Source organism: Phaethon aethereus, assembly GCF_964289735.1.
Source record: "Phaethon aethereus genome assembly, chromosome: 4".
Lineage (NCBI taxonomy): Eukaryota > Metazoa > Chordata > Aves > Phaethontiformes > Phaethontidae > Phaethon > Phaethon aethereus.
In genome coordinates, this window is record NC_138578.1 from 16,172,700 (window position 1) to 16,193,392 (window position 20,693).

General features: G+C 41.3%; 1 protein-coding gene across 3 annotated transcripts in view; it reads right to left on the reverse strand.

The window, feature by feature from the left end:
* Positions 1 to 9,381: 9,381 nt before the first annotated feature.
* SLC10A7 (solute carrier family 10 member 7) overlaps positions 9,382 to 20,693 on the reverse strand; it is a gene marked incomplete at its 3' end in the record, with an annotated part of 144,118 nt that continues 132,806 nt past the window's right edge. For 2 of the 3 annotated variants that reach the window (XM_081999051.1, XM_081999050.1), the window contains 2 exons: positions 12,698 to 12,843; positions 9,382 to 9,426 (listed from right to left, as the gene is read on the reverse strand). In XM_081999051.1, the coding sequence (XP_081855177.1) occupies positions 9,382 to 9,426; positions 12,698 to 12,843 (191 nt within the window). Of the gene's footprint in view, positions 9,427 to 12,422; positions 12,844 to 20,693 lie in introns of those variants that run through there. The other variant, XM_081999052.1, reaches the window with a different exon arrangement.

Genomic DNA, 20,693 nt, shown 5'->3' on the forward strand with positions numbered 1-20,693 from the left:
GTACATTAGGAAGCGATAGCCAGGTACCCAGGGCGTTCGGCTGTTGGCATGAGGGGAAAGGCAGACGACGTGACTTGCCGATCTTTATTATGCAAGCACATGGCCCGAAGTGGAAAAATATTTAACCCAGTCAAGTGAAGTGTCACCAGTAACTCCCGGTGCCTAACGTAGCACAAAGGCTGCCTGTCAGGCGAGTTAACCGCCATCTCCCGCTCAGGCAGCAGGCCGTGCCGGCGGAGCGGGCCCCGCCGCAGCGGTTGGGGGTGCGGGGACACCGTTCCGCGGGGAAGGCGCAGCCCCGGCCCTCCCCTCCCTGCCGCGCGGCCAAGGCGGTGGGCAGAAACTCCCTTCCCTGGGCTGGGCTGGGCCGAGCCAGCGGGAAAGCAGGCCGCGGCCGCCATCTCGCACACATCTCCTGCGCGATTCTAAGACAGAGGCGAACAGCGACCCAGGGACGCGCTCCCCGCGCACCTCGCCAGCCGGCGCCGCGCCGCCGCCAGGGGGCAGCCTTGCCCCGGCGATGGCGGCCGCGCCCGGTCCCGCCGCCCGCCCCTTTCCCGCGAGCCGGTGTCGGGGCGGGCAGCGCCGAGGCGGTTAACGCTCAGCTGGGGGCAGTGTCAGGCCCAGCCGTCTCCTCTTGGGGGGGACTGGGGGCGGTGGCGGTTCGCCCCGGCACCGCCACCTTCTCAGGGGAGAGGTAGCGGCGGGCACGGAGGCGCCCGGGGCCCAGCAGGGCAGCTGCGACCCGGCTCCCGCCGGGCACGGCCCCGCGTCAGGCCTCAAGGACGGGCCCTGGGCAGTGACGCCCACGCCCACGCCGACAGAGGCGACGTGCTGAAGCTGAGCTCCGCTGGCGGCCTCTTGGCTTCTCAGAAGACCTGGGGCAGTCGGTGATACTGGGCCGGGAAAGAGCTGAACCGCTTACTAACACGCGCCAGGTACCTCCAGTCCCCAGGCGTGGGTGAGCTGCAAAATGCCCGTTAATGCAAAGGATGCAGATGCCACAAAACGAGTTGAAGGAACACGAACAGATTCCTAGAAGCTAAGAATCCACGCTTGCCAGCTCTCCGTCATCTTCTCTCAACTGCAAACAAAACAAAAAAAATAAGGCCCAAGACAACCACCACTCCAGATTTTTCAATGCAAGTCAAAGGAGCGATTGGACTTTTTGATTTTTAAAGGACAACTATCATGATTTTTAAGCAATAATATGCAGAAGAGATGAATAGCACACTTGGTGATCTGCATGATTTATTTGGCAAAGCCTATTAGTTCTTGCGGGAGCAAATTAATAATAATCCTCAGCTGTTTGTCAGTGGGAATTTAATGTAGGCTAAAAAGTCATTGAGAGTTTTCTTCAGACGGAAGTACGTTCAAACCAGAACAAAAAAGATGAATTTGAGAAAAAAGCTTAATAAAGTCTTCTTTAAACGAAAACCACTCAAGGCTTGACTGTTAATCAAAAGGACATTACTTACCTTACTCAGCATCACTGAAACCGGAATCTGGCAGCAAGTTTTAAAAAGGAACTCTGTCCTCTTTCTTTACAGTCATAATTTATAACAGCTGAATTATTGTCTATAAATACTCTTTTTTTTTTTTCTGCTGCTAATGTATTGTGCTTCTGGGATTGTTCAGAGCAAACATTTTGTTGCCAAGACAATAAACTCCTAAATTGGGGCTTCAGAAAAAAATTTCAAGCGCATTTCAAGAGCATTCCAAGCAGCAGCTATTCAAAGACTACCGCTATGCCATCGTAACAGACTAAGTTTTGTTTTATTTTCACTGGTATCGAAAAATACTGAAATTTCTCAATAAATTTATTTTTCAAACATAGAAAGCTGCTGCCTGCAATACATCGGAGCATACTGATGTATATGCCAAAGCTAAAAATTCAAATGGGATGAATTAGGAGAGAGAGTTTGCTGTTGAAAGTAGAGCTAGACAAGCAAAATACATTTTAAAATGTATGTAAAGTATTAAATTATAGAACATAGAAGATAATGGTTTAATATATATCCTGTTACACATGGGGAGCAGTTTTTCTACATGTAATATGCACCTTACTTAAAAAAAAAAACACCCTACCTAGAAGTCTTCCAAAAAACTGCTACCAGGAGATTTGAGTTTTGTTGTTTTTTAAACAATGTCGCAATAGATACTTTAAATGAGATTATTTGCGAACATTGATACGATAGCAGCTATATACAGCTCTTTATGCCCTCTATGTTAGTGCTACATATCACAAATATGTGTTACCTGATCAGAACCAGGAAAAAAGTCAGGCTCCACCAACGGCAGCGCTTTTGTTCCATGCCCTGACTCATGCAAAATCTCACGTGTCACAACTCAGCTACGTTTTCACATTTGGAGGGCCCAGAAAGAGGGGAGCTCATGAATGCAGGGTGGCAAAAACCCCGGCGCCCTGGGAAGTTCTGCTCCCATGCCGCTGCTCACGCGGCTGTGGGATTTGGCTCCGGCTTGGGGAGAGATCTGTGCGCGACGCTCGCAGATGGCCGAGCTGAAAAGATACAGGCTTCCCACATTAATGCTCCACGAGCTGCATCGAAGAGAGTTATCATATTAACTGGCTGAAATTGTGTCATACTCTTATTTTTAGTATGCTATTATGCCTCTGGGATATATTTTATTTATCAGGGAATTGGACCTAAACAGATGTAGCAGTTTTCTAAATGCAACTCATTGTGAGGTGCCTGAAAGGCTGCAAGTACATTTTGGGGAAGGGGCAGAGTGAATGTGTGAGCCAAATGCTTCACATGCATCTTTTTCAGTCGTGAGCCACTGTTTAGAAATTACAGTTAATTTTTCAGACAGTGATCTAAAGTATTTCACTGAAAAAAGATTTGTCATTTTTATAAAGAAAAATACTGAGGTTCCCCTGAAGTTTCTCTGATTTAAAGCAACATTATGAAACAGAACAAGCGAGAATTTGCTGAATAACTTGGCAAAACATACCACGCAGTAGTACGGGATTGCACAAAACCAACAGTGACTGTAACAGATATGGTGGTGAGCTGCAGCGTTCCCATCCAGCAGAGCTGGGAGCCCTAACGAACAACAAGGGAACTGTAAGATGCATGGGTAAACTTCTTCAGTGTCAGCACAAAAAGCTGACTTCTGCTTCCCCAGGCAGCATCTTGGAAAGGTGCCCTGCTTTCTTGGTCACAGTTATCCTGTCATGCTGCTACGGGATGGGGTCTCTAAGAAGAGAGCGTTACCCTGTCATGCTGCTACGGGATGGGGTCTCTAAGAAGAGAGCGTTACCCTGTCATGCTGCTACGGGATGGGGTCTCTAAGAAGAGAGCATCTTTAAGAATGCATCTCTTAATTCTCTTAATTAGCTCTCTTAATTCTCTTAAAGATGCTCTCCAAGCAGATGAGAGCATCATCTTGGTGATGACACCAACAGGTTCAATTAGGGACAGCTAACTGGGAGAGGTTAAAAAAGGGGGGAGGGTGGTTGGGAATTTAGGTTGAATATAGGGGGGGGGAAAGACATTTCATCACTTATTTCACCAAATACAGTTGGACAAGACATGGCAAAACTACATGGGGGAGGCACTAGGAAATAAGACAGAATTTCGTAACATCGTGGGTATGGGCTGTGCAGCAGACAAAGGACACTGATGGGGGAGGACTGCAGTCACAATGCTCAGAAATGGAGGAAGCACAGAATTGCGAAAGCTTTTGTCAATAGAATTTCATACCCAATTATTGTCACGGGACTCTCAAATTTTATTTCCTGCAATTCTTCTGGCAAAAGGCCAGTTCTCACAGGACCTCTGTAATTTTTTTTAATCCTATCAATGAAATCATCTTTCCTTTGAGGCACTCCATTTTCTTCCCTTTTAAGTGAGCTGATTTGCCGTAGAATTTGGAACTGTTTCACGAGAAAACTGACCATAAATAGTTAAGTTTTCTCTTACAGAGCTGAACTAACATCAGCATGCTAACATCTGCAAGCCTTTGATTTTGTTAGAATTATACTAGACAGAGCCCACCCGCAGCGGATGCCATCCAAAGAGGTTTTTTTTTTTCTTCTTCTTAACTGGGTGAAAAATGGTTGTGCCAGGTGGCAAATTCGAACACAGGTAAAGAGCAGACAATACGCACCAGCACGGGATCTTTAGGAGATGCACGGCCTCTTCTGTGTGCTGCAGCTGTTGGGTATCGGCTGTCTCTCCGAGCAGGGATCACAATCAATTTCTAATCTCACGCCTGCTTCTGGGCTGGGCTAGCAACGCAGAGTCAGAGTTGACTGCAACCTACCAGATAGCCTAAGAATTAACAGATTATTTTATTGCTTACCAAATCCAGGTGTTGGGATCAACTCACTGGGGGCTCTTTTTGCCAAAGGCCTTCGATCTACCCACCCTCCCTGTGCAAAAGTGCAGTCAGTAGGGTAGGTGTCAGGGAGCAGAGCCTGATTCAACAGCAGCTATTGCTCATTTTCTTGTCACTCTATAGGTCACTGGCTGGCAGAAATCTCTGTGGAAATGCATCTAAAAATATTTTGAAAACTTGGGCTCCGCTGATGAGAAAATTAAGTGGTGACTCATGTTCCCATCAGCTCCAGACTTGATTACTGCAATATGATGGACTGAGAAGCTGATACTCCACCGAGACTGCAATTTGCTTAGGGGAGCAGTAGAGAGGCCTCATTGGCACCAATTGCTTCCAACACATCTCTCTTGTCCTTTCAATCACTAACAAACTTAATTTAACTTCTCACTGAAGATCTCACTCTCCACCTTTCTGGCAAGAGAACAATTTAGAGGCTGCTTTCATGACCTCTGCTACAGCTCTAGATGCCAGCATGCAGCAGACCTGCCTGCAGCAACGCCTCGCACCTGCATTTCCTGGCACCGCTTTCTCTAGCCCTGCACACCCAAAGCCATGGGGCAGCCCTTGCCCATGCTACTCCAGAAGATTACTTACCATCCTGCAGGGTGTTCTCTGTTGAATGAGAATTTTACAGGAACCGTACACATAAACTTTAAAGAATTGAATTCAAAATGCCTCCTCAAAGAAGTCACAGTCTAATGACCACAAGTGATAACGTGGTTTAAGCAAGAAAACGGCAAAGAGGAGACAACCTCCCTGTTCTGACACTGTACAATGCGATGCTATAGTTTTGGTCTGGGAGGTTGGGGCTACCCGTGGAGATAGGGACAAAAGAAATAGGGACAAAGAGATTGGGTTTGCTAGATGCTGGGAAGGGCAGGCCATCAAACCTGAAGTAAAATACTCCCCATTTACTCTCCTCATGTGCTACATTATCACTGAGCTTTGTTAGAACAATGGCAGGGCTTTTCAAACAGCTTCCCTAGGGAGACGCTCTGTGCCGTAACAGCCTTTTCGCTGGAGATGTGCAAGTGTAACCAAGGGCTGAATTTAGTCTCTTGTCTATTTAACGTGTTTGCGAGGGACCGTATGCGTTTCTGGCACTTTATAATAATAGTAATATAAATGCATTTGGATTATAACAAAATGGAGAAACTATGATTTAGCCCTTTACTGTGTTGTAATTCCGAAATGCATCAACATCTATTTAAGTGCAAAATAGCCTACAGTTTACAAATACAGTGCTGCGATCATCTGCTGTAAAGGTTCTGTATGGGATTATGATTCAATACAAAACACAATTCAGTGTCTGAAATTTCATTTTTAATGTCAGAATAACATCAAAAAAGTAGCTCTTTCTCCATATGCAGTCTTGCAAAAAAATATATTCCAGGGACTCGGTCCTTTCTAGCGATTTCTACATATATAACTGCTCATCTCTTATGCACGTATGCACTTGCACATAAATAAATGTGCTTGCAGACAGACAATATTTCATCTTGCCTTCTAACCTCCTGCCACCAAGATATTTCCACAGAAAACTGTACACAAATAAAACTAACAGCTCCTCTTTCCCTGGCTGCCAGAATAACATAGGGGACTACTTCTGGAAAACCAAACTGCTGGATTACTCTTCTTTTGCTCTGTGAACAAGCACAACTGCGCAGCTTCTGCTGAGATTGCCTTTTCCGTCATATAACCCATTTGCACTAACTAAAGGTTCTATGAGGAAAAACACAACCACAATTTTAACTACATAAAAAATGATTTATCTTGGACCTATTACTGGGGTCATCAAAAGCTGCTCAATTTAGTGCACAAAAAGGGAAATAAAACATTTGAGTAACTTAACACAAAGTGCTAAGATTTCCTGTGACCTCTGAAGTGCTCTTTTATTGTTTGGGTGCTTTTTTCCTCTGCTATCATTAGATGGGATTATAGATGTGCAGAAGATAAGGAGTGTTGATGATCAAGAAAATCCTTATGTTTTAACATGGGCGAAGTACTTGTTCGCCATCAGTTTTGCCTGATTATGTTCAATGCCAGGTATCTCTTAGTTAAATTTAAAGCCAAGAAGTTGAAAAGATTCAGAACTGTTCTAACCCTCTACTGAAAAACTGGTGGAGTTCAATATATTAATTTTCAGTTGCTAATAATTTGCAGTATTCTGAGGACTTTCTTTCCCCCAGTTTAGTTCATAAAATATTTCTGTACAGTTCACAGATTTTTTTTTTAAAGAACAAGCAAACAGTTCAAAAGCTTACCCACAAAAGAACGAAACATAGGTAACAGAGGTAAAAAGTTGACCTAGAGGATAATTCCATCTTGTTTTCCTATTAACAAAATTAAATTCAAAACCATTCTGTTTATTAAAGACATATAGGCATAATAACAAGTCATAAACCAAACATCTTAACAGTCTTTAAACATAACATAATTGATATGCATAATGAAGTTTCATTAAGTACGGATTTAAAATATGTATTTCAGTTTTGCATTATATTCCCTTTAGACCAACACCTCCACTCATACACAATATTTAGGCTGCCCCAAGCAATCAACAAGGAATTTGTAAAAGCTCTAACAAAACTCCATCTTAAAACAGTTTGAAGTATTCTTAAACGTAGAAGAAATTTAACACAGAAAAAAGGATGTCTTCAGTGGAATCTAAGGAAGTTGTTGGATGTACTGAAAGTCAGAGATTCAGTACGTAGAGGTAGCTCAGTAAGGGTACTTGCAGTGTTCTGACTATTTAGCATTGACACAACCACAGTAAGTTACTGTATGCTTGAACCCTTCCTATATATTTTTAAAAAGTGAGCACTTTTTCTGGGCCTATTGCTTTGCCATTCAAAACCAACAGAAAGAGTCAACGATTTTAGTGGGATTGGGATTCAACCCAACTCTCAAAGTTCAGGTTTATTGAAACAGAACAAAAAGAAACTGTTCTGAGTCTGGACTCTCTGCTGCCAGCAGGGTTTTTAGGCCCAGACAAAGGAATTTTTTCCCACATGGAGCCAGCTACCAGTTAGCATGCATAAGGAAGGGGAACCTTGAATTGGGCCCAAGAACACACATGCTGTTCTCTCCCATCACTTGCAGGTTGGTCTTGTTGGTAGATCTGACTATGCTATCTGGGGATGTGCTGATGAAAACTGTGAGCTCACTGCCCGCTGCCCTTTGCATCACTGGCTAGCGAGAAGAGAGCACAGCCCTGGGGGACACAGGCAGTGGACAGTGTCCTTCAGCCCTCCTGCCTGCTCAGTGTGCAGAGCTTGATCCCCCTCCAGAGAATGAAAGAATTCAGCATATTGCCACCTCACGTACCTTCACTACATGGTCATTTTATTGGTGATGACAATTCTGAACAAGGTCATGCTGTCAGTAGTTTCTCACACAGATGGCAACGAAGCAGCCTTGCACTGACTGACCATCAGTAAAGCACCGATGATTGGTACCAGATTACTTTCCTGTTGTTCACAGGAATAACAGACTAGGAATAACAGACTAGGTAAACCAAACACATTTTTTTTTCACTAAGGCAAAAGGATATGAATTTCATGTGCCTACTGTCATACAAAAGATCTTTAGCTTGTGTAAATGGCTATAGCCCTATCAGAGCTACAGTAACTTACATCTGCTAAAGATCTGCTCCTAGGTGTTTGCACTCAGTTGCACCATTGACTGCAATGTTAACCATGACACACGTGAAACTTCTGCATTTATATCGATCCCAGTTTGACCTATTTGTTTCATTCCTTTTAATGTTTTAATGCACAATTGCCAGCACAGTTTTTGCAGATGGGTACACCTCAGAGTCTGGACTAGAGCACGCTTCTGAAATCTTAATCTCCCGGACAAGATGCAGTACTGGATATATGTTTAAATATATGCCTGTGTTCTTTTCTCTTCAACACTCCTCTTAGAAATAGTATTTTGTATTCTTTTTTATGTAAGTTTATTAAAAAGAGTAACATTTTATTCTTTAAAATGTCGTGACTGATTGTCAAATTAGCTAAGAGAGTGTCTCTTTTTTTGTAAGGATCCTTTTAATTGGAAAAAAAAAAAAAATTGTCAACGTTCTTGTCCTCACAAGCTATTATTCATTACCAGTGCAGCAATATAGAAAACATACCTTGGCTTAACTACAATAAAGGCGCTGTTTCAATATTAGCATCCTAAATTCTGTCACTGCAGATCTCTGTGCATTGCACCAGGGGAAGAAAAAAAGAAAAACAAAAAATTGTGTTCTTCAGGGGTAAATTATAGAAGACCTTCTATCTGCAAACACAAATACTTCACTCATAACCCAAGCACCAGACCATTTCTTTGAAGAAGCTTATGAGGCATTTAAGATATACAATGGCACAATATCATACAATGGAATTGAAAAAATTTTCTTGAGAAACCATTAGCTTTGAAGGAATGTCTAGACAACTGTGTCAACAAATGCAAATAATTCATGCTTCTCAGCTTCTATCCAATGGATGGCCCCATGCTGAGTATACACAAACTCAGAAGAAAAAGGCATGTCACAGTCATATGACTAGGAAGTGTAACAGAGTCACACAGAAATTCAAGTCAATCTCAAAAAAAAAAAACCCTTCAGAAAGCTCTTCCCCAGGGTAAGCCAGCAGTGGGATAAGCTTCTGGGCATTTTGGCTAGTTTAAAACAGAGACTTACAGCTGGTGCACCCTGGCTTCAAAGCAGGGGCAATGGAAGAAACAGCTGTTAGTCATGACCATTCACTCAGTTAGAAAAATAAAAACTGAAGGACTCCAAAATACTGTACAACCTCTTGCAGTAACCAACAAAGTAGGTTCTGGAAACAATGCTTTTGCCAAAAATGCATCTGTAAGGCACTTAACAGGTATCTTTTTTTTATATGTATATATATATATATAAAAATAAAATATGCACCGAAGCAACATTCACAAATACCCAGATGTCTCAATTGTCTGTGTGTACAGTATAGTACATATATACATTCACTGTGACACAGGCCATCTCCATAGTTATACCTTCACGGGTGCTTTAGGCTGCTTGGTTAACTTCAGCGCCTGTGAACAGTAAACAGAACAGTCACCTTTTTATATTCTTAAAAGACAACCAACAGCACAAGACAAGATTTTAATTTATAAAGGGCAACTCCACTTCTGGGAGGCTGAGTGAGGAGTCAGCATGCAGCCGAGAGGCCATTCTGGGGTTTTTGATGATGTTTTCATCTCTGATAGCCCATCACAACCTTCTCATATACAGGTAGCCTTAACAAAGGCACCACAAGGGATATGGCTACAGTGGCAGTGAAGGAAGCGGAGGTGGGTCTCAGATGTTTTTTAGAAAGCAACTATTTGGACCCCACTCAAACCACTTGTGGCACAGATAGAAGAGCTTCTGACCCACTTAGGGAAGGACTGTGAAGAACATTTCTGCCAACACCTTTGTGTTCCCTGGCCTCCTTTCATACAGCTCAAAGCCGGCTCAGAGTATAGTCACTGCTGCAGTGGTGGATGTCACACACCCGTGATGTTTACATCCTCCTCTCTGAGAAAAGGTAAGAATATGCCAAAGTCCATCAGTCCAGAGGTGATCTTGTGCCAGGGGACACCTGATGGCACCTCCAGTCTACTCTTACTGAGGAAGAGTGAAACCACATGCCTTTATTTGATGGCAGGGTCCAGCTCTCTGTTCCCTGCAGGGTTGGCCAACTATGGTAGCTGAACTATTTATTCAGTGTGGGACAGAAGTTCAACTCAAATGATAGGTGATCATGCTTCTAGTTTGGCAGGAAGCAGCCTGTCTAACTTGGGAGCCAAATGTGACAGACTTAAAAGGTGTTAGATTTTCAGCTGCTCCTCTATACCGATTACCACATCAGTGAAGGATGACCACAGCACTGTGAAGGATGCCAGTCATTGGTGTGCTCTGCAAAACAAAAGCTCAGTGCTTTCCTGTGTGGGATGAACCAGCCTGAATGAGAGGGAAATTCATTAAATTTGGAACCTGTTTTCCCTAGCCTTTTAGGTGAAGTGCCCTGACACGCTAGCATTTGCCTGTTGAGTGAGAGACTTATCATTTCCAGAGGGTTGGCTAAACAAGCAGTTTTCAGTCTAAGAGATGCCTGATGGGTCTTCTTATTGTAGGTATTAACCTTTAATATTGTACATTTAAAGCTTGTAAACACTGCTTGAAAAACACTCCAGCACAAATGTAAACCCTTAAAAAAACTCCAAACCTTTAAAAATAAATAGGCTATATTCCCCTCAGAAACACCAGCTTTCAGAAACACCAGCATTTACTATTGTTAAATCCAGCCATTTGAGATTAGTCTTTTGGATATTATTCAGCAAGAGACTTTGGAGAGAGACATCATTCCACATTTTGTTTGGGGAAACAATTTTCTAACTTTGTAGTTTGGCAGATTCTGCTGCCATATTTACAAACTAGAAATACCTTAGTGTAGATGAACCTCTAAATATTTAAATTCAATTTCATACAACCAGATCACATGTACTATCATAATTAAGTAAGAATGTCACTGCAGTTGAGTACTGTGACTGGATAACCGTCTCCCCCTGCAAGAGAGATGCCAAAATGAAGCCAAGGTGCTTATAGAAAATAAACATCAAGGGTGATGATGACATGTTTATTTTCAAAGCAGGAGACCATTATCCAGTCACAACATTCACTTCTATTATACTTATTATAACTGTACCAGACCCAATCTCATTGATTTTTTTCAAAGAGTAATTAAAATAACATTTGTGAATAATACAGAAGACCAGCTGAAGAAACTGCTGCAACAGAACAATTCCCCAAAGTGGTTCTACGGTAGCGTTACAGTCTGATTAGCACAGGAGGTTTATTTGATGCTTAATGAATAAGAAACTAGTGCTGGTGAACTGTAAATCTCTCCAGTACTGGTTGACTTTTCTGATGCCCTGTTTAAAGGCTGTGTTAACTTGCAGCAACTGACAGCAGCCCCTAAAGGCCATTACCACCCCTGAGGATCAGGGAGGTCTGGATGAGCTCCAGCCCCATTCCTGCTCTTAGCAGCAGAGAGCAGTTAGAAGCTGAAGAGAAGCCAGCATTGCAGGGATCATTCTATCACCGGTAGCGTCAACTTTAGGCTATCTTTCTGCAGGAATAGCATGGAATTTTCTTTACACTACCTGTAATGTCTCCTGATAATTTCTGATTAAAAAAAAAGTAATGACTTGCAGACTGGTGGAGGAATGACATGATTCTCAAATCTGCATTTTCAGATGCTGAGATAAGTATATCTTAACAAGATCTGATTTCTGCACTCAGTTCCTGAAAATTGAGAGTTTTCCTGCTTCTTACAATTCAGGTAACCAAAAATGGAGCCACATAAAAATCACTGAAGTGACTTTAGTGGAGTGAAGACAGTAAAATGGCAGCCTGTTGGGTTTTGCTGAAAACTGGAAACACGGAAGTTATAAAAAAAAAAATTCTCCACTGACAAGTGGAGAATGCAGGGTACTGGTGGCACTGGGCTTCCCACCTTCACCTAAAACGGCTGCCAAAGACTGCTTCAGTTACCACAGCTTCTTGATCCATGTTATCTCAGAACATTAAAGACAGCATTAAAATCTGTTGCACGGACTAGGTTTCTGCGAAGTTGTTACTACTGTTCTGAGAACCTGACTAACATCATTGCAATTATTTCATATAGATCACAGAATGGCTGTCAGGTGTCAATAGCTTCAATCTGTACTGAAATAAGCATAATTTGAATCAGTGATGTCGATGCAAAAACCTCCAGGTTATAGTTTATAGTCCTACAAGCTATCCTATCCCATAATTTTGGCATGAAATGTCATGCACCAGACTTCTTGCTATTTTCAAGGGTGACCCAAGTAGAAAAAAAAAAATTAAAAAGTTTTCATCCTGCTTCAGTGCAATTCAGCAAGTGCCGTCATTTTACCTGATTTCCCCAGCTCCCCTGCCAGTGGACAGATCTTTGTCACTTCTCTTTAAGTGAGATCCAAAGCTGTGATTATCAGCTAAAGATGGAGCCATTCTTATTGGGCAGAATCTGAATTAATAAATTGAATAAATTCATAATTTGAACTAACTGTAGAAGGTCTAACTTCAAGATTTGCACCTTTTCAGAGCCAAGGGGGATAAAGTTCAGAATTTTTAATTTGATACTACTGCGACTATCACTGTCATAAAGGAAGGAAAGAAACAGAAATCTCTACCATGGGATGTCCAAGAAGGAACCTGAGGAGTTTAAGACATGTTGTTTAGGTATTTTTTTCCCTTACAGCACACTTTCCATTATAAATCAAAACCAGCAATTCTTACCTTTTGCCTAGAAACCATCCAAGATTTTATTGTTGGTACCAACAGACTGCCAAGAAGAATCTGAGCAGGATGATAGATGAGTAAGGGGACAGAAATTAAGGACAGGTGCTCATAACCTGCAAATACTATCTTCAGCATTGGAATCCCTGCAGGCAGAAAAACAGGAGACAGACTCTCACCTCAGACTCTGAGCTCCAGATAAAAGCAAAACATTTTATGTTGCATTGAGATTTCATTAAAAAAACCAAAAAAAACTAAAGAAACAAAATGAAGACAAAATGAAGTTTTATATGAAAAAAACAACCCAAACAAACCAGCAAGAACATGAACAAAAAAAATACACAGCAGAGAAAGTACTGTAGCAGAAAGGAAGGAGTAGGGGAATGCCATAAAAGATCTTTTCTAATTATACTAAGAGCTGTCAAATTCCTGCTGAAGACTTGATATAAAATACATTCTGCATGACTGTTCGGTTGCTGAGCATGGTTCTGTACTGCTTATTTACTACTTCCTCTCATTGTGCTCTGTTTCGTGTTTTCATGATCGTCCTCCATCCAACCTGCCCGACTCCTGCTTGTAGCCTTTCTTCAGTCCGTTCACCACTGGAGGAAGGTTGTGTTTTCCTGGCATACTCCCTGCCAGTTGGTGAGTACCCAAATGACAGCCTTCCCTGCTTTGACTGATTCATGCAGTCAAGGTAGAGAGTGAAGTACTCCGCAGGTGAGTGCTCATGTGTTAGAGAGCAAAACTCTCTACCTGTATGTTTCAGAAGAGATACAGCATGAGAGAGAAAGGGTTTAGTGAACTGAAGTGGTCATGCCTATGAATAGTTAGGGAGCAGCTGGAGTAGAGAAGTTGCTGGCAGAAGTGTGTGTTGAGAGCTAGAGATGGGCCATTTTCCCCAAAAGCTTGAATTTGCACTCAACAGTGCTAATTGTGTTAGACATCTCCATGCATAATCTTCCCACTTGATGATGTGATATGGAAAATTAAATTTGATTTAGTTTTTCAGTAATGAAACATTTTGAACATGTTCAAAATCACCTGTTTAAATCTTGGAACTTTGCTACCATGCTCCACAAAGCATAGGTGTGGGCAAAACTTGCAACCATCTCTGTCTTGCTTGCCATAATTGCCAACAAGAGCCGCTGCAATTCCTCAAGAGACCCCTGAGAACATACCTTATTTTCTCCCTCATCTTAAACGTCATTCTAGGAATCTTTCGCCAGCATCAACCTTGCAGTGAAGCAGACTACACGTAGTTTTCACCGAGCTCATCTGTGTGTCACCATTCTTAGCAATGACGAAAAGCCGAGTGTTGAGCCATATGCCCTCCATTCTCCCATTAGCAGATGTTTCAGATCAACCAAAGCTGCCATGTTTACATTAACATTTGTCTATGTCTTGGATTAATTCCCATTCTCAACACCCTTTCAGGTTTCTCTTAATAAATTTACTTCCTCCCTATGTGAGGAAACAGCTTATTTGTTGAATATTTACCGCTCTACCAGTGTCCCACTATTGCGGACTCATGTCCAGGAAAATCCTCAGATTTCTTCACAATCCAGAAATCTGCATGATGTTTCCACAGCACCATTTCTTGTAATTCTGTTGATTAGCTTCATCACATTACACCACTAACAATGTCGTCCCCATACTAGTAGCCTTTACTTATATGGCTATTTTCAGGGAAAGATTAAATCAAATAAAGGTTTGTGTTCTTAATTTCAATATTATAATTACCTTCAAAAAAACGTCATGGACCTATCACGCAATAGGGCTGCTTATTAACAACACTAATGTCTGGGGCTTGGGAATAGACAGTATTTGGATAGAAATTAAGTGGGCATTTGCATTATATTAAGGAGTGTAATTTACTTCAAATGCTCAATATACTGTTTTTGTAAACAGATAAAGGTTTTATTGCCTGTTTCCAAGTCTCAGCTTGACCCTTGTGGGTCCTTTTCTGTTCTCGAACCATAGAAAAATAAACTAGAGTCCCAAGCTATGAACATGTTATATTTATGTTCGTTAAGACAGTACCTGGTGTTTTGGTAGTGCAATTTCATCCATAGATCCAAAAACACTTTAGTAAGCTGAACAGGACTCCTACAGAGAATCAGAGAACACTAAAATGACTAGCCTAAGATCACACAGAAAACTAACGGCAGAGACAAGAACAGAATGGATCCAAAGTGACTGAGACATGATTTAAATTATTGTACAGTTTCTGAACTGAAAGAAAAGATGAGAAATTCCAGCCTAAAGGGTAAATTCTCTAGAGGAAAGCTATCTCAACAAACTAGGAAAAGAAAATTAAAGTTGTCAAATATAAATACAAAATACTGTAATTAGTGTGACAATACAATTAGATCACTGGGTGGGGAGAGGTTCTTAATTCACAGCTTGTTTAAATACATGTCACAACAACAGGTTCCTGTAAGCCACTAACGTGCAATTGAAGTTCCTGTTATTTACCGGGAAAGGCTAACAGGTGAAAAGGAAATAATAATAATTTTTTGCAGGTAAGAAAAAAGCCCCCTTGCCTTTTTATGCACTTTCTGATTTTTGTAATTCCAACTTTGCCAGTATGCAACTCTCTCAGAAAATATTTCATAACAGAGATCCACAAACTACAGTCACAAATGCTTGTGTCAGTAATATTACCACAAAGCTAAACAAAACAGCATGGGTTTTATTTATTTTTTAAAACGTTGTCAAAACTTCTTCCTAGCAACACATAGTAACTGCAAGCATCAGTATGACGGATAATGTTTTCCAAATATAGAAAACTCATGCAAATCCTTAATTAGGAAAAACACACTTTAACAGTTACTCTTCCTTCTGTTAAAAAAAAGACTGTATTTTTTTATATATATAATTAATATGTATATAATTAAGTACTTATTATATATATAAAAAGCACTTGGGAAAAAAACCCAAAGAAACAAAATTAAAACCAAATCCCAGCCAAAGGAAGAAAAGTGACCTTACAGTGCCTGGGCTGATACTGTATGCTGCATCTTAGCCCATAATGCCTTTTCAAGATGAGATTATGAACTAACATTAAGAGAAGCTGTAACAGAAACACTGACTGAAACAGTAGTGACATGAGCAGGTGCTGCTATAACAAAACTAATGAAGTGAGTGAGATGAGTTTAAATCTTTCACATAGATAGCAAGGAATGAAAGTGCTAAAGAAAATAGATATGGTTATCTTTATTTTGGACTGTCCACTCCTCTTTTCCTCATCTTTTTATAGCATGTTGCTTCTAGTGCTAATGGACTATGACAGCTACACTAAGTCTAAGATAAATAAAATTTTGCACAGGATCAAATCACATCTATTAAAATCCAGACCACTACCTTAGTCTTAAATTTCCTCAAAGTACACAGCAGCTCCTCCCTCCCCGCCAGTATTATTAGGGCATTTATTTGCCATCTGGAGCATTAAGATTGCATTCACACATATAAAGAATAATGCCTGCAAGGATTTTTCGTTTTGTTTTCACAGAGCCATTAAACATGCTTATCTGCATTTCAGGGTAATTGGACTCATTTCTATGGGTCTTCATCCTGATTGACACTGGAGGAGGAACACTGGCATTATCAGTTTATATACAGCCTTTTCGTTAAGTTTCAAGACTGCTGTCATGGTCTGACGGCTGACGCCACAAACACCCACTCATGTTGCTGCGGTTTATGAAGTTACAGGCTTCCAGCAGCTTGGTTCAGCTCCGGTGCCAACGACCCTCACTCACTACATGTCACGAGAACTGAATGACAACGTGCTCCTCTGTGGTTTGGTGCCAACTTGGGCAGCTCTGCTCAAAGTAGGGGTGTAACAAGCTATTGAGTTGCCAAAACTTTTAAACAGCCTTATTGCATGAATGGATGCTCCTGGATCAGAGCTGACCAAACACTGTTGACAGGCGCACGTCAGGGTTGTACCCCATCCTCCTCCAGAGAAAGAGGCAGTGTGGTACCCAGCTGGCTGGGAAAACAGCACCTCACCTGACCAGGACTAGAGAGAGCTGTAGCAGGAGGGAGGAAGCACAGAGACCATCCCACAGATATCCCTTACAAACAAGATCACTGGTATTCCCAGCTTTCTACCCTGAATTTCCCTGTTCTCCTTTGTTTGGCTATGTTTCTCCTACCAGTACTCCCCCGTGTCCCCATCTTCCTCTTTGCCTCCAGTATTCAGAGGCTCTTTCTCTTTTTCTGTTTGTATTTTCTTCCTTCCTCCTTTTTCCTCCTCTTCTCCACTCCCATGCTTTTAGCCTGCTTGGCTTGTTTCCCAAGACCTTTGATTCTGCTCACTTGCAGCAGTGTAAATTTTGGGTACTTCCACTAAAATCACTAAGCTCCTCGAAGTGCAGTGGGCGCTAAAATCAGCCCCACCGCAACTGAGAGAAGTGAGTTACGCTGTGATATGGGATACATTTCGGTTTTCTCCCTATTTGCATCCTCACTCAGCCCATTTCATGTAAGAACTTTGCAAACCTGAAGGAAGAGCTAGCAAGAGAAAAGCTGTTTATCCGTAACCTTCAACAACGGCAAGGCAGAGTGAGGGGAGGGCTCCTAGAGTCTGCTATAGGAAAGCCTTATTTGCTCTCCATTGCTCCAGGGTATTCCAGTTTGGCTCCAAGGCTGTGGTTTATCAGCCCTGTGGTTTATCAGCCCTGGTGAAAGGCCACTGTTTCTGTAGTAGCCTGCACAACTCAAAGCTATTTATCCTTCCTCCAGCTTTGCACCCAGTATAACCTCCCACATCCTCCCCTTGCCCCTTTGCTACTTTCACATTTCCTAGTCACCTTCTTAAAAGGCCTATGAAAATATTATGCTGCACTTCACTACGTTTAGTTAACTGTAAAATAATAATAATAAAAAGTCCTAAAAGATTTGAAGGTATTTTTAAGGGAATTTAAATATAGGACTCTTTTCATCTAGCTATCACTGCAGTAATATAAATGAAGCAAATTAATTTTAATGCTCCAAGGTACTGATTCTGTGTCACTGTCACTGACAGGATCCAACTAGACTTTATGAGATGGCATTTGACTTTATGGAAGTGAGCACTATGCACGCATCTACAATTTTACAGGGACTTTAAGCTGTCATGCTGAAAAATGTTTATAAAACATTAATCAAAAAATGCCTCTTTAATACAATGCATTGTCTGAAAGATGTTAGAAGGCACATATTGTAAATGGATTCTTTTTCTGACTAAAGTAATTTCTACCAAAAGCTTTTCCCCACTGCTATACAAGTACACAGCATGGAGAGATGAAGAGCACTTTCTCAGCACATTACTACCTGATCCAAACACTTGGGAAATCACTAATGTACAGCATGCCATATTTCCATGTCACACATGACACATTTGTCTAAAATTACCCAACAGAGTTTGACATTGCAGCATATTCCATAGCAGAGCTTTCAACTGACATCTGCCAAGTAAGAACTTCAAGTAGGAGCTTTCTTCTTCTAACAAGCAAGCAAGAGTTTTCTTTTATCCTATACCCATGATGGAAGTGAAAAAACAATAAGTACTGGAAATCAGGGTGTTTTTCTATTCTAATATGTTTATTTTATGCTTGCTGAATGTGTAAGCTCCCCTCAAAGCACTGTTTCATCATTTGCTGTTTTCTCTCACATTGCAATGGGTTCAGAGAATAGAACATTTTTATTACCACCAAAACATAGGCCATTATCTCTCACACCCAAAGCAGAATTACTGCTGGATGCTCTACTTACATACTTTACTGTATATGTTTTTCCTCTTCAATGTCTTCATAACAAACAATTTATCCTAAAACTTTATTGCTTACATTACTGAAACACATTCCGAATCACAAAACATGGCAGCATTTCTTCTTAAGAAAAGGGGTTTGGTGAAAAACAGAGGTCATCACTAGGGCTATGGAACTACCAGGCATTCGGGACTCAGGACAACCCTCACAAAGAGGCAGTGGAAATACTTTGAAGAAAAGCCTTAGCCTCTGGATTTTCAGTTCTCCCTTCTACTGATCTATACATTTCAGAATTCTCAATTGCCATAACCTTCAAATGCAATATAAAAAATCAATCAAGTGTATGATGGTAGCTTCTCTGACATTCCATGCTACTCTCTTCCTGAAGGATCCTCTCAGAGGTTGACATGAAGGAACATTAGTAGGCCAAATAGCTATTTCTTTCTTTCAGCTGAGAAAGGGCCTGTAAAAAGTGGCATATATTGCATTAAACCCCTCATAAGCTGCCAGAGCAGGGGGGTTCTGAGCTTATCCTGCAAAGACAGTGCCAAATGAGCACCTGCAATTTTACCGCCAAGTCTCAGAATAGTATTGCATGTGGCCCAGTGATGGCATGGTGGGGAAGGGTGGTGAGATCTGGGCAAAATCCAGTTTAGAGGATTAGAAAAAAGTTGTTCACAAGATAGCTACCAGAATGGCAAGATGCTGCTAATCTCTTGTTTGAAAACTTTCTTAAGGGTTTCTCTGTTTCTTCCCAGGCAAATCTTGAGGAGATAGATACACTATGCCTATCCTCAGCGAAGGCTAGCCAGGGACAGAAGAGGTTTCTTGCCCTTGTTCAGACTCTGTTACGACACACTAGGATCACGATGGGAGAAGATTCTTTTGACAAATTAACTGGTTAACGATTCTTTTTCCTGTATCCATGCCCTCTCCAGAGCATGCACTGAACTCAAGTTAAATGCTCTTTCCTCAGGATTTTTTTTGCTCTTAGCCCTAACCAAGAGATCTTAGACCTTACAGTCATTTTGTACTCCGCAAAGGAATCAAGGCTGAGAGAAGTAACAGACAACCTTTGCTACTCTCTTGTCCAGAAGGAAATAACAGTGTCAAGATTCCATCCGCAGTGGCTAGACAATAGTTTACAACAGTACAATTGTTTGTGGCACTTTTGGTTCAATCACACCTTGGTGACAAAGCCATGGAAATCTGACTTTTGCCAGTAGGTATAAAGAGATCATCCATCAGCACAACCACAACTGCCTCCAGGTGATATGACACTTGGTCTCTGATTGGGAAGGATCTGCAATGTTTGTAGCAGTTGAGACTACATTCCCCTTGCCCTTTTGCCCACACATATACTGCATGAAGACTTGTGTTTAAAATATTTTCAGGGAAAAAAGACAATTTTTTTAATATGTTTTCATATTTCAGGTCAGTGATAAGTGTAATGGAACGCAAAAATCAGGCTTCACAAAATGTTAAAAACAAACATCTGAGGGGGAGGTTTTACACAGGATGTTAAGGGAGTCTGGAAGAGCTGCAGGGGAAAACTGCAAAATGGAAGACTATCCTAGTTCAGTTGGGAGGTCTGCATGGACCCAAATCTTCAAAAACATTTTCACCTTCATCTCTCTCCTTGGGAAAAAACAATGATTTACCAGAATATTCAACAAGTCCTCACATTACATTAAATGACTTACCTCTTTTGGAGGATTGTAATTACTGGGAAGGCTCTGTACTGAATCAGAGTGATGTGGTCACGTATTGGCCATATAATTATGCTAGGATGCAAGAATTTTGCCGAGACCCACACTATGTTGTAAGAGACTGGACTGGTCTAATATTTAAGCGAGGAAGGAGAAGGAGGAAGAGAAATTAATGAGAAATAAGATATTTCTTTTGCCAGAACTCTGATAAGAATAAAAAAGAAAAAAAACTAATATGCTTTGAATGCTTTTACTAGTTCTTGTTCTTCAGGTAACTGGCTCACTATACTCATCACAGAAATCGGTAATTAAATGCAGTGTAAGTGTAGTTACTAGAAACAGCACATCTTCATACTATCAAAGTTTTAAGCAAATAAAAATGTAAAGGCTGGGAGGAAGAGAAAGAAAGTACAGTTTGCCTATTTCTGGGTTTTCAACCGGTGCATTCAAATTGGAAGTGATGTTTAATAAACAACATAGGCAATCTTACCAGCTGCTAACAATGAAACATTTAACACCAGCAACTGAAGC